Source organism: Anolis sagrei, chromosome 9 (assembly GCF_037176765.1).
Source record: "Anolis sagrei isolate rAnoSag1 chromosome 9, rAnoSag1.mat, whole genome shotgun sequence".
Taxonomy (NCBI): Eukaryota; Metazoa; Chordata; class Lepidosauria; order Squamata; family Dactyloidae; genus Anolis; species Anolis sagrei.
Genome location: NC_090029.1, coordinates 26,846,948 through 26,870,532, shown reverse-complemented (window position 1 = coordinate 26,870,532; position 23,585 = coordinate 26,846,948). Strand labels below are relative to the sequence as shown.

General features: G+C 39.8%; 2 protein-coding genes across 3 annotated transcripts in view; one reads left to right on the top strand and one right to left on the bottom strand.

Annotated features, from left to right (window-relative positions):
- The window catches only part of FGF7 (fibroblast growth factor 7), a 34,759-nt gene extending 16,711 nt beyond the window's left edge, over nucleotides 1–18,048 (top strand). For both annotated transcript variants that reach the window (XM_060755312.2, XM_060755313.2), the window contains exons 3-4: nucleotides 15,244–15,347; nucleotides 16,967–18,048. In XM_060755312.2, the coding sequence (XP_060611295.1) occupies nucleotides 15,244–15,347; nucleotides 16,967–17,161 (299 nt within the window). In that variant the 3' untranslated portion in view covers nucleotides 17,162–18,048. The remainder of the gene's footprint in view (nucleotides 1–15,243; nucleotides 15,348–16,966) is intronic.
- Nucleotides 1–23,585, bottom strand: part of FAM227B (family with sequence similarity 227 member B) — a 100,532-nt gene that overhangs the window by 60,192 nt on the left and 16,755 nt on the right. Inside the window, exons 9-10 of the mRNA XM_067471397.1 lie at nucleotides 22,941–23,067; nucleotides 22,355–22,480 (exon numbers count right to left, since the gene is read on the bottom strand). Of these exons, the coding sequence (XP_067327498.1) occupies nucleotides 22,355–22,480; nucleotides 22,941–23,067 (253 nt within the window). The remainder of the gene's footprint in view (nucleotides 1–22,354; nucleotides 22,481–22,940; nucleotides 23,068–23,585) is intronic.

Here is a 23,585-nt window from a genome sequence, read left to right as displayed (position 1 = left end):
TCAAGGGCCAGGGCATCTCAGTTCTTGGTGTCTATGCCAGAGTTTTTAAGGTTGGCTTTGAGCCCATCTTTAAATCTCTTTCCCCATTCTCCAACATTCCATTTTCTGTTCTTGAGTTCGGAGTAGAGCAACTGCTTTGGGAGATGGTGGTTACTCTACTCCGAACTCAAGAACGGAAAACAGAATGCTGATGGACAGGGAAAAAGATTTAAAGGTAGGCTCAAAAGGAAAAGGACAGGAAAAGTTTCTACTGACTTCTAAAAGCATGCTGTCTCTGCTGACTTCTGAACTGTATGTACCAAATCTGAAAGCATACTGTTTTTAAAATGGAGTCTGAGTCCTGAGCAATCCCAGATCTGATCACATGCTCTGCAACCCCTCCCACAACATAGAGTTAAGGAAAACTGCATGCCAATATACACATATACAATACAGTAAGCAATTTCAATTATATACAAACAAACAACTAGTGGAGGCTTGAAGAAGGTTGCTATTTCCAACAGAATCCTCAGTCTGCCAACTCTCACACTCTCGTAACCTCAAACAAGGGCAAAGGCAAACCTCCTCTTATGAATCTTGCCATGAAAACCTTTCATAGGGCCACTATAGGTTGGAAGGCACACAACAACAAGTAAGTGTTTAAGAAAGACCTAAACTGAAACACTGTACTGTAACCACATATGTTTGAACAACAAATAATTATGAATAGTTTCATTATCTTCTTTTATTTATACACCTAGTTTTTGGAGAGTTGCTACACTGAGATGAAGAGAAGCATAGCGGGTTATCACAATAAGGGAGAGGGGTAACCAAGTACAGATCTTCATGCAGACTTCCAATTATAAGCAGGTGAACTGTGTGCACATGCCCTCATGCGTTTATTGCTGAGATCTGGCCCTCCTCACCTATATTGGCTTCCAGAAGGATAATGTAATCGAAAGCAAACTGAAACCACATGGCGATTTCAATAAGCTACGTGGAAGGTGTGCCCAATTTCACAGACGTTGTTATCACCAGCACATATGCTCATTCTTATTTTAAAACCTACATTGGTAGAAACCTAACATGTGGGATTGATTCTGCTTTTTGATGTCACAGAGGATCTATGAAACCAATCTTAAATGAACAAATATGAGTATCAATAAAACAAAGATTACAACCATTGACTGAGAATAAGCCAAATGACTTCAGTCTAGATTTTAAAGTACTGTATATACTTGAGTATAAGCCTAGTTTTTCAGCCATTTTTATAGGCTGAAAAAGTTCCTCTCGGCTTATACTCGGGTCGACGTTATTTAATATTTTACTCCATTATTATTTTTATTACATGTATTATTTTACTCTATTTATTATTATTGCATTTATTATTTTACTCTATTATAATTACATTATTATTTTACTTTATTATTGTTATAATTACATTATTATTTGGCTCTATTTATTATTGTTATTATTACATTTATTATTTTACTCTATTATTACTGTTATTATTACATTTCCATTATTTTACTCTATTATTATTATTATTATTATTATTATATTATGTTACTCTCTTTATTCTTATTGGAAGGATACATAAGCACATTTACATTGAAGAAGGTTAGAATCAGAGTTGGACAGTTTTATCTTAAATTACAGTGTTATGTAAATATTCAAAAACATTTAACCTTCTGATGCCTCAATTAATATAATTTTATTGGTATCTGTTTTTATTTTGAAACTGAACAGTAGCTGCTGTATTTCCCACCCTAGGCTTATACTCGAGTCGATACATTTTAACAGGTTTTGTGGTAAAATTAGGTACCTTGGTTTATATTCAGGTCAGCTTATACTCGAGTATATACGGTAAATACAATTCCACAATCTCCCCTTTATCTTTAATTCTCTCCACTATCTTTATTTGCCTGTATCACCACAAAAAGACTACTGAGTGACAAAATAAAAGGTTAGATAAGTACAATTCACAGATACAAGTGGAGATGGTTTGAGATACATGTCAAATATATCTAAAGATATACAAATGTTCTGTTCTGGGTTGTTGTAGGTTTTTTGGGCTATATGGCCATGTTCTAGAAGCATTCTCTCCTGACGTTTTGCCTACATCTGTTGGCAGGCATCCTCAGAGGTTGTGAGGTCTGTGACCTCACAACCTCTGAGGATGCCTGCCATAGATGCAGGTGAAATGTCAGGAGAGAATGCTTCTAGAACATGGCCATATAGCCCGAAAAACCTACAACAACCCAGTGATTCCAGCCATGGAAGCCTTCAACAATATAATATTCTGTTTGTTTTAATGTCATTTTTAAAAATGAAGTGAAATCCCCAAAGTTTGCAGTTTGGAAGTGGCAAATCTTAGATAGGAATCTTTAAGAAGCGCTTAATAACAAGTTTTTTTTAAAAGCTGAAATGTAGAAGTTTAATGTAGAAGATTATAGAGATGATTCAGTGAGCAGAAATTGCTGGCATCTTGGAATAAATCCACTCCTGTATCACCATAAACCATAATAATGGCTGCAAGAATTCTGTCAGAGAATGGCATTCAAACCACCCATCTTCTTTAGATTCACAAGCAGACAGTAGAATAAAATATGTGGGTGGTGCTGGCACAGAAGACATTGCGGACAGGGCAGCCAAAGGATTCAGTAATTCAATACATCCTTCTGCAGCTTCTGACTCAAGTCTTTAATGGAAACTTAAGCAGTGCTCCCTATAATAACTGAAGTCGGGTGCAAAGGAAAATAGTGAAACCGTTGGAGCGGTTGTGATGGTGACAGCCAGGTGTGTTCCACACTTGCCAAGCTGCTTTCTGCTTCTGAATGCATGCTTTGTCGAATCCTTTGCAGAACCAATGGGATTTTGGCCTTTATAAGTAGTATAGCATCTAGATCCAGAGAAGTCATGCTACCCCTCTGTTCTGCCTTGGTCAGACCACACCTGGAATCACACTGTGTCCAATTCTGGGCACCACAATTTAAGGGAGATGTTGAAAAGCTTGAATGTGTTCAGAGGACAGAGACTCAAATGATCAAGGGTTTGAAGAACAAGCCCTATGAAGAGCGGCTGAAAGAGTTGGGCATGTTTAGTTGCAGAAAAGAAGGCTGAGAGGAGACATGATGAAGACCATGTATAAAGATGAGAGGGGAAGTCATAGGGAGGAGGGAGCAAGCTTGTTTTCTGCTGCTCTGGAGACTAGGATATGGAGCAATGGCTTCAAACTACAGGAAAATAGATTTGACCTGAACGTTAGGAAGAACTTCCTCATGGTGAGAGCTGTTCAGCAGTGGAACTCGCTGCCCCACAATGTGGTGGAGGCTCCTTCTTTGGAGGCTTATAAAAAGAGGCTGGATGGCCATCTGTCGGGGGTGCTTTGAATGTGATTTTCCTGCTTCTTGGCAGGGGGTTGGACTGGATGGCCCACAAGGTTTCTTCTAACTCAATGATTTTATGATTCTATGAAATAGTAAGGAGATGGCTGCAATTGTCACTCATTTGCCAGTAGCCAAAGGGACTGTGGCACAGCTGGCTGGGAGTCAGTTGCATTAAGATTACTACTGACCAAAAGGTCATGAATTCGAAGGCAGCCTGGGTTGGAGTGAGCTTCTGACCAATTTGTGTAGCTTGCTGTTGACCTTTGCAGCCTGAAAGACAGTTGCATCTGTCAAGTAGGAAATTTAGGCACCGCCTATGTGTGGAAGGTAATTTACGACACCATAAAAATCTCCAGCAAGCATGCAAAGAACGAGGAAGTATTTCATCAGTGTCACAAATGGAGTGTGAAACAACAGCTACCCGGGTGGTCAGAATACCCTAATGAAAAAGCTGGAATGTTAAATAGCCTCAGAGTGTCTGTCTATATATGTTGTGTGTCTATGGCATTGAATGTTTACCATGTATATGTACATTGTAATCCATCCTGAGTCCCCTGCGGGGTGAGAAAGGCGGAAAATAAATACTGTAAATAAATAAATAATAAATTAGTATTTTTTAATTCCACAAACCTAAAATGAATATGTACCATCGAAGATCAGATCACCAAAGGGCTTTGTCCAATGTGCGAGTGGTTCAGCTATCTGAATGTACTCCTCCTTTTTAATTGAATTCAGGAACGTATATTTACTTGAATATGATCAAAAATATAAGTGATGTTTCATTGACCTCTTCCACTGTGTTTGATGTTCAATGCCACCTGACATTTCCTCATACTCATCTAGATTCCTGTTCCTACAATACCTGCAGAAGTTTGTCCATGCACCCTGTTCATCTTTAATTCATAAATATCCCAGATGTGTGCAATAAACAGTGGTGATAGCAGTGGACGCAGGGGTCCAAAGAGGCATGGTGCTAACCACACCAGAGGTCATATGTAATTGTAAATGAGAAGTGGTAACAATAGTGGTGAAGTGATGAAGGAAAGAAGCATATTATCCAAACCCCACTTCCAAATATTTGAACCTGGAAAGAGTCCTAGCTTTTCTTACAGTTCAGCAGTTTGTTTAAGCCAAGAGTATCCCTGGCCTTTGGGTCTACTATGTTGTATTAGCTGGATAGGGTGGTCATGGTTGGCTTGCAGCTTGCGTGCGTTTCAAATTTTTCCATGTTAATAGTCTGGCAAGAGTTTGCATCTCCCTTGCTATACTTCAGCCTCTCACATTTGCAAACTCCTTGCACCATATGGTATAGCAGTACAAAACATAGCATCCCAAAATATCACATGCATACAGAGTCACTTAATTTGAAATCTGACAAGTGGCTTGTTCAGTCAATTGTCCAATTGTTAGACTGGAAGCAACTGGGATCTTTCTCAATCCTACTAAGATGCCACATTAAACACAGAAAATAATGAGGAACACTTAGAAAAAATGAAATGACATGAAACAATCAGGGCCAGCTAACACCTCTCAACAAAGGACCAAGCCTTTGGGATAGTGCAATAAGGTAATAATAGGAAACCCCATGGCTGGTCTGAGATAGTTTTTAACAAGTGATTACAACTGATTTTAATATTTGTGTGTATTTAGTTTGTTTTTTATTCTGGCATTGAATGTTTGCCATATGTATGCTGTGCTCTGCCCTGAGTCCCCTTCGGGGTGAGAAGGTCGGAATATAAATGTTTAAATAAATAAATAATTCCCCCCAGCAGGAAGCAGCTAGGCTTTGAAGCTGCAAGGCCATTAAATGCTAATCAAGGTGGCCAATTGCAACATTCACACTTGCCTCAAACAGACAAGAGTTCTTTCTCCCACTCTGGTCATCATTCCACAGATATATAAACCTCACTTGCCTAGTTTCCAACAGACCTCACAACCTCTGAGGATGCCTGCCATAGATGTGGGTGAAATATCAGGAGAGAATGCTTCTGGAACATAGCCAAACAGCCCGGAAAACTCACAGCAACCCTAAGATGCCATAACTGGAGACTCCAGAGATGAATCCAAAACCTTCCACATACATAAATACATGTACATGAACACAATATATGCTTTACCTATGAAGTTTGTATCATCCCAGAGTTTCACTACTGCCTTGTGACATGGAGTTTGCGTGGATACTATGATCATTTGGTTGGCCAGCCTACCATGCTAATTTCTACCTGTCCAAATATATTTTCTTCTTTGCGTTATTTCTTACCTTGACTCACCATCAAATCCCACTCTTAACCCCTTACTCACCAGAATCTTTCTCTACAAATATTTATCCTCCTTTTTCAGACACTAACCCATTGCTTACTATTCACAATTCACCTTCTTACAACAAATCCCATATCTTGTATCCCACTTGTGTCCTCACTCCCTCTCCTCTCCACTCACTTTGCGATTCCCTTCCAACCCACAATGAAAAAATGGAATATAATACCTAATTCAGTTGTATTTGGCACTGCAAAAATCCTTAAAGAATATCATTTTCTTTCCTGCAAAACATCTCCAGCTGTTTTCCAATAATTTAGTTACAAAACTCCAACATTTTTTTGTTTTCTCGAGTTGCAAAGTAAGCATATTTTGTATTATAAACAACTTGCTAAAATTTATTTAACAACTTTTGATGTTTTTAAAAACTCACTTTTTGGAGAAATTCCAGGAAATATTGGCAACAATTTCTCCCTTTTTGTGAGGCAAGTACTGGTCATATGATCAGATTTGCCAAATAGTTTTAACTGTTGGTGGCAGGATTCCCGTTAACTGTCCTCTCCTCGAACATATTGGTTTCGTTTCTTAGTTTCACAATATTGCTTCACTTCTTAGTTCATTTACATAGCAATGAACTAAAACTAAAATACTATTGAAAATACACTGGGAAACTAAACTAGTTCAACCATTCAACGAACCAACTACAGACAATATTGTGAATGGAAATGGAAATGTAGAAAAAATGAAATGCAAAGATACAAAATGGGGGAAGTGTGGCTCGAGAGCGGTACGTGTGAAAAAGATCTTGGCGTCCTCGTGGAAAACAAGTTAAACATGAGCCAACAATGTGATGTGGCGGCAAAAAAGGCCAATGGGATTTTGGCTTGCATAAATAGGAGTATAGTGTCTAGATCCAGAGAAGATATGCTCCCCCTCTATTCTGCCTTGGTTAGACCACACCTGGAATATTGTGTCCAATTCTGGGCACCACAATTGAAGAGAGATGTTGACAAGCTGGAATGTGTCCAGAGGAGGGAGTCTTAAAGGATCACGGGTCTGGAGAACAAGCCCTATGAGGAGCAGCTCAAAGAGCTGCGCATGTTTAGCCTGAAGAAGAGAAGGCTGAGAGGAGACATGATAGCCATGTATAAATATGTGAGGGGAAGTCATAGGGAGGAGGGAGCAAGCTTGTTTTCTGCTGCCCTGGAGGCGAGAACGCAATGGAACAATGGCTTCAAACTATAAGAAAGGAGATTCCATCTGAACACGAGGAAGAACTTTCTGACTGTGAGAACTGTTCAGCAGGGGAACTCTTTGCCCAGAGTGTGGTAGAGGTTCCTTCTTTGGAAGCTGTTAAACAGAGGTTGGATGGCCATCTGTCGGGGGTGCTTTGAATGCAATTTTCCTGCTTCTTGGCAGGAGGTCTCTTCCAATGAGGTCTCTTCCAATGTTTTTACGTCACAGTTGTTAACTTCAGGTGGTTAAATGGAAGGAATATTAATAGATGTTAAACCCCACCTCTTTGTCATAAAGAAGCCAAATTGTGGCCTTGGGCACCCATTCCTCTGTGAACTGGAAAGAAAGAGGAAACTTGGAAAGTCTCCTTTAGGAAAATGTAATCGCTAAACTGTAACAATTAACATTGTTTACTTTCTTTCCTTCGTCTTTATTTTTCTAACCAATGTGATTTGATACCAAGCAAAAAGAAAAAGAGGAAGTATTAAAGATAGAGCCAAAGTAAATTGAAACCCTTTCCCTTAGTGCTTTAGACATGTAACCCCTACTTATGTAACATTAAACCTCTTATAAGAGATTTCTTCGGAAATGTTATAGTTCCATATAGTTACAAGGAACACATACTTCGTCAAAGAAAATGGACACATACCGGTACTTAGAGGATGTATTCTTTGTTTTGAAAGAATTGTTGTTCTTGTTGTGTGCATTCAAGACGTTTCCAATGTATAGTGGCCATAGCATGGGTCTTTCTTGGCAAGATTTGTTCAGAATGGCTTTGCTTTGCCTTCCTCTGAGGCCGAAAGAGTGTGACTTGCCCAAGGTAGTTTCCATGGCTGATTCAAACCCTGGCTTCCACAGTCATAATCCAACAACCAAATCACTATACTGTACCATGCTGGCTTAGTCGTTAGTTATAAATGTTTTGCTTTGAGTTTATGATAATTTAAATTTAAGATTGGCAAATTCAATCAGTCCAAAAAAAAAAACCCTTCAAATCATTAATATTGTAGAAACAAACTAAAAATATCTGAGCTATACTGCAAATCTATAGAGAAGAGGAGGGTTAGCTGTTCAGTTGAGTCACCTAATCCTGTAGTTCATCACTCAACAAGTGGGAGTTTCAAAGACTTTACTTCACCAGATTTTCTCCTCTCACATTTTAAGAAAACAGATGCTACAAAACGTTTAGGAAGTATGCATTTTTGTTTAAGTCAGTTCAATTTTGTTACTAAATATGGGTAAAAAAACATGCATATATGATCACAAGACATTAACATTAATCTTCTTAGGAATACCATATGTATTCTTCCACAATAAGACCACCGCATATATAATAGGTTTGTGCACAGATTTGGTCTGGTTGGTTCCCTTCAGCCAATCCGGCTTGTTCGGCTAGCCATAATGGTAAGGGCTCAGCCACCTTTTTCTTTTTTTGCCAGAAATAATCCATGTAGCTTCTTTCCTTCTATTCAGGAGCATGCGGTGCATGCTTCCTTAACCCCGTTCCTCAAACCCAGGTTCTCTTGAAAGGAAGAAAGGAAAGGGTCCCAGGAAGGATCCTTCCTTAACCCCGTTTTCCAAATCCAGGCTCTCTTGCAAGGAAGAAAGGAAAGTATTCCAGGAAGGATGTTTACTTAACTCCGTTCCTCAAACCCAGGCTCCCTTGAAAGGAAGAAAGGAAAGTAGCCCTAGAAGGATACTTCCTTAACCTCATTGCTTGAACCCAGGCTCCCTTGAAAGGAAGAAAGGAAATGGTCCCAGAAAGAATGCTTCCTTAACCCAATTCCTTAAACCCAGGCTCCCTTGAAAGGAAAAAGAAAAGGGCCCCAGAAGGGTATTTCCTTAACCCCATTTTTCAAATCTAGACTCTCTTAAAAGGAAGAAAGGAAGGGTTCCATGAAGGGTGCTTCCTTAACCCTGTTCCTCAAACCCAGGCTCCCTTGAAAGGAAGAAAGGAAAGGCGCCCTGGAAGGATGCTTCCTTAACCCCATCCCTCAAAATCAGGCTCCCTTGAAAGGAAGAAAGGAAAGGGTCCCAGGAATAAAAAAGGAGAGCCTTGTAAATTCCCCATTGCCACCTATGAGCTGAATCTTCCCAGATCGTTTGTCTGCCTAGCCCAGTGGTTCTCAACCTTCCTAATCCCGTGACCCCTTAATAGAGTCCCCCATGTTGTGGTGACCCCCAACCATAACATTGTTTTTGTTGCTACTTCATAACAGTCATTTTACTACTGTTATAAATCATAATGTAAATATCTGATATGCAGGATGTATTTTCATTCACTGGACCAAACTAGGCGCAAATACCCAATACACCCAAATGTGAATGCTAGTGGGGTTGGGGGAGGATTGATTTTGTAATTTGGGAGTTATAGTTGCTGGGATTTATAGTTCACCTACAATCAAAGAGCATTCTGAACTCCACTAACGATGGAATTGAATCAACTTTGGCATACAGAACTCCCATGTCCAATGGAAAACACTGGAAGGGTTTGGTGGGCATTGACCTTGAGTTTGGGAGTTGTAGTTCACCTACATCCAGAGAGCACTGTGGACTCAAACAATGGTGGATCTGGACCAAACTTGGCACGAATACTCAATATGCCCAAATGTGAACACTGGTGGAGTCTGGGGAAAATAGACCTTGACATTTGTGGGTTGTAGTTGCTGGGATTTATAGTTCACCTACAATCAAAGAACATTCTGAACTCCACCTACGATTGTTGTTCATTCGTTCAGTCGTCTCCGACTCTTCGTGACCTCATGGACCAGCCCACGCCAAAGCTCCCTGTTGGCCGTCACCACCCCCAGCTCCTTCAAGGTCAGTCCAGTCACTTCAAGGATGCCATCCATCCATCTTGCCCTTGGTCGGCCCCTCTTCCTTTTGCCTTCCACTTTCCCCAGCATAATTGTCTTCTCTAGGCTTTGCTGTCTCCTCATGATGTGGCCTTGGACTGCGAGAAGATCCAACCAGTCCGTCCTCCAGGAAATAAAGCCCGACTGCTCATTGGAGGGAAGGATACTAGAGACAAAGTTGAAGTACTTTGGCCACCTATGATAGAATTGGCTCAAACTTCCCACATGGAATCCCCATAACCATCAGAAAATACTGTGTCTTCTGATGGTCTTTGGCGACCCCTCTGACACCCCCTCACGACCCCCTCAGGGGTCCCGACCCCCAGGTTGAGAAACACTGGCCTAGCCGAAAAATGTTTTTTCCTCCAGTCAATTTTCGGGAGGCCCCCAAAAACGGATCTGAGTACCCAGTGAAATTCGGATACCAAAAACAGATTGCCCTACAGCTGAACTGCACAAGCCTAATATATAATGAAACACTATGCATTCTTCATTTAGGGCCACCTTTGCATCATCAAACATGGTCTGCTTGCGAATCTTTTGGTAGTTCAGTATACCTCTATTTATTATTATTATTATTATTATTATTATTATTATTCTGACACAAAAACATAATATGTCACAGCAAATGAGATATATATGGTGAATATTATTATTATTATTATTATTATTATTATACAAGCTAATAGAAGGCACAGCACTTCTAAACCAGCCGTTTGACTGATACATGCTGTAGGATAGCTGCAGCAATCTATTGCATTTATCCGCATTTTGAGAGGCATGTATAAAGGTCTTGGCACATGAAGAACAGCCACAAAAGATCTGCTAAAATCTCTTTAGTAGGGGGAAAAACTGACTAGGAGAACAAATAGCAAAATGACCCTTCCTGGTAATAAAAGTAAGAATAAAGGTGGAGCCTCTTTAGAAATATTTAACACTGGATGAACCATGAGAAGTAAATGCCTTCATCTCAATTCCAAAATGCCTTAACCAAGCCCTTACAATGCCTTGGCACAGTGACGGGTTGCAGCCTGAATCAATTAATGGGTTGATTAGTTAACACAGGGTAGTAATTAAACTTAACAACCACAGGGTAATTAAACACTGACATATAAAATGAAGTGAAATGTGACAGTTTAAACAGTTATTATTCTTAAAATGCAAGTCAGCACCAGGCCAAAAAACTCGAGTTGTATCTTTGGCCTATGATGAAAAAAACAACCCTTTTTCTAAATATTGTAGCTGTTTTAAATATATCTTTGGGTGCTGAATTTGAAAAACACAATAAAAATGCTGTACCACACACAGTTCTCCCACAAATGCCATTATTAATTTCAATACTGATTTTGTTCACCCGCATATTTCAATATAAAAACGTCAACGCGCGTTATGAGAAAACGGTACGTGATGGAACAAATCTGAGGTCATTTTTGGATTTGGAAATTCCTATAAACCAGCATACATTTTTTTAAAAGTTTTAATGAACTTTGGAGACCACTAAATATGATGGAAAAGCTGTGCATTGTGAGTTCTGTGGGTTCCCTGTTCCCACCCCATCCTTAGTTGAAAACCCTGAGATCACTCTCAAAGTCTGAACATTGAAGGGCAGGGACAAAGGACAGAGGAAAGTGCTTAATCGTTTTCTTGATGGCAGTTTTCCGCCCTAAAGCGTACCTCCCCAAATACCCTTTTTATTGCAAGTGGCACCAAAAAACTGGCGAAGGAGCCTCTGCAGGAAACAGCTTTGCTCCCTCCACCACCCACTGGTTCTCTGAGACTCCTTCAAGCAAGGCAATTTTGAATTATCGGGATGGTTTTATTTAGAAAGAGTTAAATAAACAAATATAACTGTGTATTGTGAAATGGGGATTTTGACCTTGGGAATCTGCTAGGGAATCTTGGACTTGGTGCCATGGAATGCTTCTCTGAGTGTGTGTGTTTTTGTCGGGGCGAAATACTCACTTATTTCTAATTGCAAATGAGGAGTGGCAGTTTTGCATGCTTGAAACTAAAATCCCTTAATTGCAAATGAGGAATTTGCAATCAAGGGATTTTAGTTTCAGACATATAAGACTGCCATCTCCCTACATGCAGGTTTAGCTTGTGAAGATCACTGTGTGGACTTGTCCCACTGAACCCATCTTTGAAATGGGCTTTGGTGCTACCATTAGTTTTAGCTGGGGAGAAAAAGATATGGGGCTGAATTCTCTTGGTCAGCGTTTCTCAACCTGGGGGTCGGGACCCCTGGGTGGTGTCGGAAGAGGGTGTCAGAAGGGTCACCAAACACAGTATTTTCTGTTGGTCATGAGGGTTCTGTGTGGGAAGTTTGGCCCCATTCTATCATTGGTGGGATTCAGCATGCTCTTTGATAAATCCCAGCAACTACAACTCCCAAATGTCAAGGTCTATTTTTCCCAAATATGTTCATATTTGAGAATATTGAGTATTCATGCCAAGTTTGATTCAGATCCATCATGGTTTGAGTCTACAGTACTCTCTGGATGTAGGAGAACTCAAGGCCAATGCCCACCAAGCTCTTCTAGTATTTTCTGTTGGTCATAGGGGTTGTGTGTGGCTAGTTTGGTTCAATTCCATTGTTGGTGGAGTTCCGAATGCTCTTTGATTGTAGGTGAACTATAAACCCCAGCAACTACAACTCCCAAATGGCAAAATCATATTAGATAATTACATTACGATTCATAACAATAGCAAAATTATAGTTGTGAAGTAGCAATGAAAATAATGTTTTGGTTGGGGGTCAACCACAACACGAGGAACTGTATTAAGGGGTTGCAGCATTAGGAAGGTTGAGAACCATTGCTCTTGGACATTCTGCAGGATCACTGAAACAATGCACTGTACCTAAGTGTTAATTTCCTATTTAATAATGAAATCAATGGGTGTACAAAGAGGATTAAAACCATGGAAATCCATCACATACATCAATTGACAAAGCTATCCCTTTTCACCCTGTTTTGCGGATTCGTACCGCCAACCTTCAGGTCAGCAGTTCAGCTGGCACAAAGATTTAACCCATTGTGCCACCACGACTCCTTGGTGCCATGGACATTTGACAGGGACAGTTCTGATTGACCCTTTGCTCCCCCACTTTTCTAGATATTTTAAAAATATCTTAGTTTCTCTCTCCTCTTCCCATTTACCCTCCTTTGTTCTCAGTTTCCTTCAACTGCTGCAAATGGGATTCAAAATGCAAAAATTGGCAATCAATTCACCAAGCAGAAGGGAGAGGAGAAGAGGAGACAGAAGTTTGCCACCTTCCCAAAAAGCTCAGGCAAAAGCAAACTGATGCAACCTCTCCTGGCTTGTTTATTTCTCTTCATTTATAACTTTTGGTGTTCCTGACCACACTCTGATCTAGTTTGGCTATACATCTCTCAGTTTCCATTTGTGAAATGTTGGAGGGTAAGTAAGGCATTTCTCCTTCGTTTAAGGAACTCAAGGTGACTGCTACCTGGAGTCCTTGCATTATTCTGTCTGAGGAAGGGTCGGCTTTGTCTGAAAGTGATCTGCCTTATAGACAGGAGTTCAAACTTCCTTGCTGGATCAAAGACTGTTATGTTTCAATCAGGGAGTGAAAAACAAAAATAGGTAGATCTTTTCAATTATAAAGTTGAAACAAACCTCCCATAATAAATTTTACTTGCTTCTTTTTACTGACATAGATATTTTCAATGCCTATCAGGTCTCAGTGGCTATAAGGGTCAGACAGACAGTTTATCTTCTTGTATTTCTTGTGGCCTGTTTTGCATCATCTACAAATTCTAAGGATTGTGCTCTTGCACTGAAGTGCACTGATACATTTCTTACACATATTTTCAATATAACCGATGGGAAATCTTTTTTGTGAATCTTTAAAGCCATAAACTTGACTGAGTTTGCTGAATGATTGTATTAATTTCCTAACATGTTACATAAATGCATTCGTTTTAGTCTTCATTATATAAACATGAATTAATTCCTGAATAATGCTTTTACTAAGTATTAGTGTAACATCTCTTCATGGATTTATTTAATATAATAGATATTAGTGTAGTTAGCCTAGATATTGGTGTAAATAATTAGTATAATTCAGGAAAAAAAATTCGGGGAGGGTTGAAATTTTCGGGGGGGGGAGGGGTTGAAAATTTATGGGGAGGTGTTCAAAATTTCAGTGTGGGGGTTAGGGTCACGCTGAAGCAAAGAGCACAGTAGGGGGCAGAGCAGCCTTCAATAGCCTGCAGCTCTGCCCCTGTCAACCACCTCCATCAAGTCTGGCCTCCTTAATGAGAGCATTCAACACTCCCCACTCCCCCCAACTTGGTTGCTTTGCTACATTGGCTATTGCTGCAAGTAATGACAGTGTGAATAAATTGTCAATATTTGCTTTAGATAGTGCTTTCAGTTCTGGAGGAATTCTTAATTTTTTGCATCTCATAGACTTTGCATGGGGATTTGGTTAACCAGTTAAAATTCATGAGTAAACCAGGTTTTCTTTTTAACCTGAAAAAATGGGGGGGGGGTTTGAACCCCTAACCCCCCCCCCCCCCCGGCTACAGGCTTGGTATAAATGATATACACATGGAGCACAATTCAAGAGAAGACTCTTCTGTATTAGTCATACTTTCATACTTTAAAGGAGTTTCCATAAAATAATTTCGTAGTAGGTTGTACATAGACTTTGCTTCTATTTATCCACATGGGATTCACTTTCAAACTCACAATGAAAATAAAGAAAAACTCTACAATTATAATAGAGATAAGTGGTTTTGGGAGAAGGACCAGGACCGACTAGCATTTTTCACTAATTGAGAACAAATTGAGAATCCACACTCAAAATCAGTGGTTCCCAAACTTTTTTTGACCAGGGACCACTTGACCAGGGACTACTTGACCAGGGACCACTCTCCAACATTAGTACCAAAAGTTACAAATCACTTTTTGGTCAACTTTAGATTCGATTTGGTTATTTGGGATGCTGATTCAGAAAATTGCATTGGATAGACCACATCAGCTCTAGTTTTTGACACAAAACATATGCCATCCAGTAGTCGCCATCTGCTCTCCCAACTATGGTTAGTTTCAACTATATTTAATAATCTAGAGCTGATGTGGTAGTAGTACTCTTTTGTGAATAGTCAGCCTCTCCCCTCATGAAATCGCTCGGCACTATAAGAGGGTTTTGTGGGACCAGTTGCTCTTGTTGCTGTGTGGTTTTGAGGCAATGGTGTAGTAATGGTGAGGCCGCGGACCATATTTTCATCTTCCGGACCTTTGGTGGTCTATGGACCACAGATTGGGAACCACTCCTCTAAATCCTTCATTCTTTCTTATGGAGTAAATTTGTAAATTAAGATTTAAACTTTAAAATAATTCCAAATGTGTGTATCATGCATAGTTCTATTTTTTTAAAAACCTGTTTACATTTTGTCTCATTTGAATAGACTGGATAATTAGTAGGAGAAATAGTCTTGTTATGCCATGTCAGAAAGAAATGCATGGATTACCATCCTCCTTGCTCTTCCCTACAGGTATTCTCGAAATAAGGACAGTAGCAGTTGGAATAGTGGCAATCAAAGGAGTGGCAAGTGAATTCTTTATAGCCATGAATAAGTCTGGGAAATTATATGGAAAGGTAATGGCATAATTATTCTTTGGATAAAAATATAACTTTTTTAACAATTGTATTATTGTTATTATTATTATTTATTATTAGAAACACAACAAGATGAGTCCACAGCAGACACTCTGCTGGCTGGTGAATTGGATCACACGTCAGACACTTCCCATGTGTCATGGACTGTGTGATGTATCGGCGAATAATGCATGCAGATCCCAGTAAGGTGGCCTTTTGCAGCTGGCCAATTGTGTTTAAGTGTAGGCCAAGGTCTTTAGACACTGCACCCAGTGTGCTGATCACCACTGGGACCACCTTGATTGGTTTGTGCCAGAGTCTTTGCAATTCAATTTTTAAATCCTCATATTGTGTCAGCTTTTCCAGTTGTTTCTCTGCAATCCTGCTGTCACCTAGGATTGCGATATTAACGATCCATACTTTGTTTTTTAACACTATTGTGAGGTCAGGAGTGTTATGCTCCAAAACTCTGTCTGTCTGAATCCGGAAGTCCCAGAGATATTATTATTATTATTATTATTATTATTATTACTGCCAGTCTGTAAAAGCAATTGTATGCAAGCATCTCTCATTTTTTCACACAGAGACAGTTAAATATAATAATAATGATAATAATGATAATAATGATAATAATAATATTAACTGTCTCTGTGTCAAAATAATGGGAGATGCTTGTATACCATTGCTTTTACAGACTGGCAGAAATGACTCGTCAGACCTTTGTCTTGCCTTTGAATATATTCACCTGAAATTAGCTGAACTTTGGGCCCAGCCTCCCTGAAGTCATGTAAGAGGAAACAGGAGGTTGCTAGTGGCTTTTTCACTGATCCAACCAATACAACTCATGGCCAGCCTTGATACATTTCACAATAGACAGGTTTAGGGTGCATGGTAATCTCGGCAAAGCAATGCCTGGACTGTCCTTCTGACTTGTCTTCTTCTCTTTCATCCTGACTGCACACAACCTGTAATACACCATGCAATGCAGAAAGCCATTTCTTTATGGATACTCATTACAATTTATGGGGCCCCCTGGTGACGCAGCGGATTAAACCGCTGAGCTGCTGAACTTGCTGACTGAAAAGTCGGTGGTTCAAATCCAGGGAGCGGGATGAGCTCCTGCTGTTATCCCCAGCTTCTGCCCACCTAGTAGTTTGAAAACATGCGAGTGTGAAAAGATAATAGGTAGCGTTTTGGTGGAAAAGGAATGGCACTCCATGCAGTCATGCCGGCCACATGACCTTGGAGGTGTCTATGGACAACACCGGCTCTTTGGCTTAGAAATGGAGATGAGCACCACAGTCCCAGAGTCAGACACAACTAGACTTAATATAAAGGGAGAACCTATTACAATTTATGCAAATCACTTCAACACAACACATTGAATGTTGCCATTTTCTTGTTATCGCTCAAGATTCCAACCAAATCATATCTAGCTATTTAAAAAAAAAACTGGAAAAAATCATTCATTCTTAAAAATATACAAGATATTTGCAAAGAGAATATCACATAGATACATTTTTTATATTTGCAGTGTATTTCAATATCAGAAGATTTTTTTTTTTACATGGCCCTCCCATGCCTTATTACCTGACATCGTTCTTTTTTTCTTCCAATAGAAAGTGTGCAATGAGGACTGCAACTTCATAGAACGGATTCAAGAAAACAATTATAATACCTATGCTTCAGCAAACTGGACCCACAAAGGGGAGGAGATGTATATAGCGTTGAGACCGAAAGGTGCCCCTAAGAAAGGCACAAAAACAAGCAAAGAAGACACGTCGTCCCATTTCCTTCCAATTCCGTTATCCTAATCACATATTATGTATGGAGAACCAGTTCCAGCAAAAGCATTTTCATTTCTAAAAAGGGGACTGTTTGAAAGGACACGGAAGAGAAGCTGGAATACTACTGAAAAACTGAACAAGCTGGACTTGCACGTTTATGTTTATTTTTAAGAGACTGACTTTAAAAGAAATGGAAGATATACACTACATCAGATTTAGTTACTAAGAGTTGTAAAAATTGTAAAGAGTTGTACAATCCTTACGTTAGTATAAGAGTAGCCTTTGCAGATTCTTAAATTAAATTCACCCTTCCACGTTAAGTCATGACTTGATTATCTGATATTATTTTATTTAAAATAAACCTATCTGCTTAATTAAAAATGGCTGCTATAATAATAATAAAGCAGATGAAAATATTATGTAAAATATGTTGGACTTGATGGCTGCTGGAATGAGTGTTCAGATGATCAAGTCAGAACTAACGCTGGAGGCTGAGCAGTATTAAATACTTCCCAGGTTAAAAAAATATATAAGTATTAAAACAATCTGAAATTGGAGTACTGTTGTATTCAGAAAACAAAGCTAGTATAGAAGAAGAAGGTTGCACCACTGCAATATATTCGTATGTATTAGTAAAAAAAATGACTAATGCTGCTCTGAGAGATGTTACAAAATAGTGTATATAAAATAATATTAATAAGGGAAATGTACTTCATCTCACTCTCCTCAAAATATCCTTTTATATAACGACGAAGTAAAAAATTCAGACATCATCATATGGGTTTTTATGTAACATAACCTATCTTTTTATATAACTCCTGTTAGGGTATATGGCTTCTGATATTTTTTCCCCACCATTACTCAAGCTTTTTCTGTTGTTACAGCATTAAACTTTATTTTAAGTTATAGTTGAACTTTATTGTTTTAAATTATTTAAACTGATGTTATTTATAAAAAGAAAAGTATCAAGATGCATCTGTTTCATATGATTTTGATTCTGAAAGGAATAACAAGCCAGTCTGGCTCAGAAGCAGCCTCTTCCCCACACATCAATGATCAGACATAAAGTTCTAGTACACAACTCTCGTGCCAATGTGCACTGGATGACCGACAAAAACGACAGCCTGCAGCAATTCCTACAATGCAAGTTTCAGAAGTAACAGCCCCAAAAATGCAAAAAAAAAAAAAAAAACCAAAACAAAACAAAAAACCCCAATGCCTTATTCTCCTTCCAGTTATCTGATAGCATTCCCAGAGTCACAGCAGACACTATTGGACCATATCCTTGTTGATTTGTATAAAAGCTGGTATTTGGTATTAGGCATCAGATACCATCTTAAACAGAGAGAAGTGTGTTTACAAGAAAAATTGCATTTTGGATAGTGAAAGATGAGGCTACAACAGATATGGGGAAACCCAGGCCTGGGGGTCGGATGTAGCCCCTTGGGCTCTTTTCTCAGGCCCTCCTCTCTCTCACTATCCCATCCTTCCTTCTCTTTCCTCCTTCCTTCCCTCCCTCTCAGTTCTTTCTTTATCCCCCCTTTCTCCCTCCCTCCCTCTTTCCTTCCCTTCCACCCTTTCATCCTTCCTTCCTTCCCTCTTTCCTCCCTCCTTCTCTCTCTTTCTCCTTCCTTCCTTTCCTTTTGCCTTCCCTTCCTTCTCTCTTTCCTCTCTCCCTCTTTCTCCTCCCTTCCTTCCTTTCCTTTTGCCTTCCTTTCCTTCTCTTTCCTCCCTCCCTCCCTTCCCTTCCACCCTTCTCTTTTTTCCTTCCTCCTTTCTTCCTGGAGAAGGGGTCCACAAACTTTTAAAACAGAGGGCCAGGTCACAGTCCCTCAAACTGTTGGAGGGCCAGATTATAATTTTAAAAAACATGAATGAATTCCAATGCGCACTGCACATATTTTATTTGTAGTGTAAAAAACAATTTAAAACAATACAATAATTAAAATGAAGAATAATGTTAACAAATATAAACGTATTAGTTTTCAATGGGAAGTGTGGGCTTGCTTTTGGCTGATGAGATAGAATTGTTGTTGTTGTTGAGTGCTTTCAAGTCGTTTCAGACTTAGGATGACCCTGAGCGAGGGCCGGGTAAATGACCTTGAAGGGCCGCATCTGGCCCCCAGGCCTTAGTTTGAGGACCCCTGTCCTGGAGGATGTTTAGCTGGGAGAAGGTAGTGAGGGAACGTGAGAACCATGTTTCAAGATGTCAAAGGGTGTCCCATTGAGGAGGAAGGAGAAAACTGACTTTCTGCAGCTCTAGAGACCAGGGCACAAGGGAGTAATGTTTTCAAATGGCAGGGAGAGAGATCTGACTGAAAAGATTACGAAGAACTTCCTGAGAGTAAGTGCTGTTGGAGAGTGGCAAAGGCTCCCTCGGAGAGTGGTGGAGTCTCCTTCTCTAGAGGATTTCCCATCAGGAGTGTTTTGGTTGTGCCTTCTTGTATGGCAGAGGGTTGGACTGAATGGCCCTTGGGGGGTCTCTTTCAGCTCTAGGATTCTAGGATTCTATATCAGGATTAGGCAATATGAGGTCTTGTGGATACACTTTTTCTCTCCCGTCCACTGTCTCATCCTGACCAAGACCAACCCCTTTGGGCTCCAAATATTTCCCATCTTTCCTTCACTTTCTGTCTCCAAAAAAAAAAAAAAAAAAAAAAGAGGAAGGGGAGGAAAGAGCAGGGAGGGGATTTGGGGACAAACCCCTTCCTCCTGGCCCACCCAGCCTGCTCCAGCCCGCAATCTGGCCACTAAGTTGGAAAGTTCACCCATGCCTGGGCTACACCTAAATTTCCAAGTAGTGAACACACAGGGTGTATCTACAATGGAGAATTAAGGTAGTTTGACACCACTTCGACAGCTATGACTCAATGCTATGGAAACATGGAAGTGGTTGTGTATACAAGGTCTTTAGTCTTCTCTTCCAGAGAGTACTGAGGCCTCAACAAACTACAAATCCATAGTATTGAGCCATGGCAGTTCACGTGGGCCCAAACTGCATAAATTCTATAGCAGTGGTTCTCAACCTTCCTAATGCCACGACCCCTTAATACGCTTCCTCATGTTATGGTGACCCCCAACCATAAAATTAGTTTCATTGCTACTTCATAACTGTCATTTTGCTGCTGTTACGAATAGTAATGTAAATATCTGATATGCAAGATGTATTTTCATACACTGGACCAAATTTGGCACAAAGACCCAATACACCCAAATTTAAATACTGATGGGATTGGGGAAGGGTATTGATTTTGTCCTGTGGGAGTTGGAGTTGCTGGGATTTATAGTTAACCTACAATCAAAGAGCATTCTGAACCCTACCAATGATGGAATTGAATCACACAGAACTCCCAAGACCAGGAGAAAATACTGGAAGGGTTTGGTGGGCATCGACCTTGAGTTTTGGGAGTTGTAGTTCACCTACATCCAGAGAGCACTGTGGACTCAAACAAGGATGGATCTGGACCAAACTTGGCATGAATTGTCTAGTGGGGTTTGGGGAAAATAGACCTTGGCATTTGGGAGTTGTACTTGCTGGGATTTATAGTTCACCTACAATCAAAGAACATTCTGAACCCGGTCAACGATTGAATTGGGCCAAACTTCCCACACAGAACCTCCATGACCAACAGAAAATACTGTGTTTTCTTGTGGTCTTTGGTGACCCCTCTGACAACCCCCTCGCAATCCCTCCAGGGGTCCTGACCCCCAGGTTGAGAAACACTGTTCTACAGTATAGGGGCACCCATTGTCAGGGGAAATGCAACTATTTACGTAAGTAATTCTTCCGAGACTCTACCTGAGGCCCAACACACCAGATCCCTGTGGCTGAACAACTGGTGTCCTGGGTTGGATACACTATTTTAGGGTTTAATATAACGCCAAAGGACACTGCACCACACAGGAATAGCGTGACCCATCTCCTATCATAACCTGGTTGTGAGACCCATATAAGACAAGTTATTCAACAATAAAACCGTCCACTGATCAATGAACTTGTCAATAATCTGATCACACACTAAGGATAACTAACTTGTAAAATGTGGTACAGTTTGCCTTCCAGATCTGCCGGCTCAGGATCCATGGATTCAAACCAATTCAAAAAAATATATAGTGGCCTCATGAGAAAAAATGTGGCAAAAGCTGTTCCGCAGCACTACTCCAATGAGTGAGAAGAAGCTGGTGCTCAACAATCTCTCTGCATCCCTTGTATTGGATGAAGTTTCTGTGTATTTTGACATCCTACAAGTATTCTGGGATAGTGTTTAGCACTTTCCCAACAGGCCAAATACAGCTTATGGTGGTATCTAAATAGGTTGCAAACTAGGAGGAGGCACATCCAGAGCACCAACTAAAGAGATCTATATGATGGTCTATTTCACAATACAATGGACCCTTCCTATCATTTGCGGGTCTGGGTCCGGGACACCCCATGGATACCAAAATTTTTGGACATTATTATATAAAGTGGCATACTAAAATAGTGTCCCTTGGATGACAAAATACAGGTTTGCTTTTTTGGGTCTAATAATAATAATAATAATAATAATAATATACTTTATTTACAGTATATTCTGCTCTATCTCAAGGGCACAGAGCGGATTACAGAACACATACATGCAAACATTCAGTATCATTATACAATTAAGAAAGACATACAGTACATAGACAGAGGCATATATATATATATTCCTCTATGTACTGTTTGGCTCTCTTAATTATATAATGATATTGACAGTACATAGATAGAGGCATATATATGTGTGTGTGTGTATTAGGGAGCCCCCAGTGGTGCAGTGGGTTAAGGTGCTGAGCTGCTGAACTTGTTGACCGAAAGGTAGCAAGTTCAAATCCAGGGAGCAGCGTGAGCTCCCGCTGTCAGCCCCAGCTTCTGCCAACCTAGCAGTTCAAAAACATGCAAATGTGAGTAGAGCAATAGGTACTGCTTCTGTGGGAAGGTAATGGCACTCTATGCAGTCATGCTGGCCACATGACCTTGGAGGTGACTACAAACAATGCCGGTTCTTTGGCTTAGAAATGGAGATGAGCACCAACACCCAGGGAAATGTCAGGGAAAAACCTTTACTTTTACCTATATATGCTAGAGCTTTGGATGGTTGAATTAATGTAGTTTAATTGCTGTTACTGTTGCTAGCAGAATAATTTACACATTTCAAAAAAACGTTCAATAATATCTTATGTCTGATGCCTCATACTTACAAGAGTGCGAGCTTGACGGTGCGTGAAGAAATTTCTCACACGACAATTGATGAAAGGAATCTTTTTGTAGGTTTCCCAACAGCCATATTTTCCATTCCTTCCAAGCAGATTTTCGCGGCTTAAAACCTGCACAGCATAAGTTGATAAATATAAAAAGTCGATCTCTTACTGACACACTGTATATTTATATTACCAGTCAGAAATGATCTTTAAAATAAAAGACACCACTGAAGAAACTCCACAGCAAGAATATCCCTGTGGGCAGCAAAATCAGGCAATTCCTACTGGATGACCCCTCACAAGGGTGTGTGTGTTTTTATATATATACAATACAACTGTTTGGTTCGCTCCTGACATGATAAATACATAAATTACTGGTTTGTCTACAAATATTTTTGTAATTTAATGTTTTGTATTAGGTAGCTGATTTGAGTCTCCTTGAGAGAGAGAAATAAAATTAGTTTAGTAAAATAGAAAGCGCTGACACAAACATATTATATGAAACTCTGTTTTTGAAAAGTTCTCAAGCAATAAATTTCAAAGATTTAATTTGTTCATTTTATTTTAAAAAATAACATTACTGTACCTCTTATCCACTGGAAAACCACATCCATCAATTCTTCTTTAAACTCATCATTAAAATGCCTATGGGATTCAGGAAAAGCTTCACAAAAGGTAACATATATGGTTTGTGACAAGCAGTCAGGATACATCTGGAAAATGAAAATTATGCTAAATTTAAAATATAAAAAGTTGGCAGTAGCTACATATTTTAAAAAGAGCAAGTGAAATATAATTTAAAAAGAAACCCATGCAATTCTTACATAACTAGGGTCATATCTCATAAGTCAGTGTGCTATAGTGGTTTCAGTGTTGGACTAGGACACAAATATAACTGTAGGAGAAGATATGGTTTTTTAAAATCCTTACTGTTTATATGTGAGTTATATTAATTGTATTGTTTTTTGCTTATTGTTTTCTGTTTAACTGATGTGTTGTTGGGCTTGGCCTCATGTAAGCCGCTCCAAGTCCCCTTGGGGAGATGTTTTTGTTGGTTTTTTTTGGTCGTGTCAGGAGTGACTTGAGAAACTGCAAGTCGCTTCTGGTGTGAGAGAATTGACTGTCTGCAAGGACGTTGCCCAGGGGACGTTGCTCATCCACCTCTCCCCGGATTCAAACCTGCGACCTGTCCTGCCGGCTCTGGGGTTTAACCCACTGCACACCAGGGAGA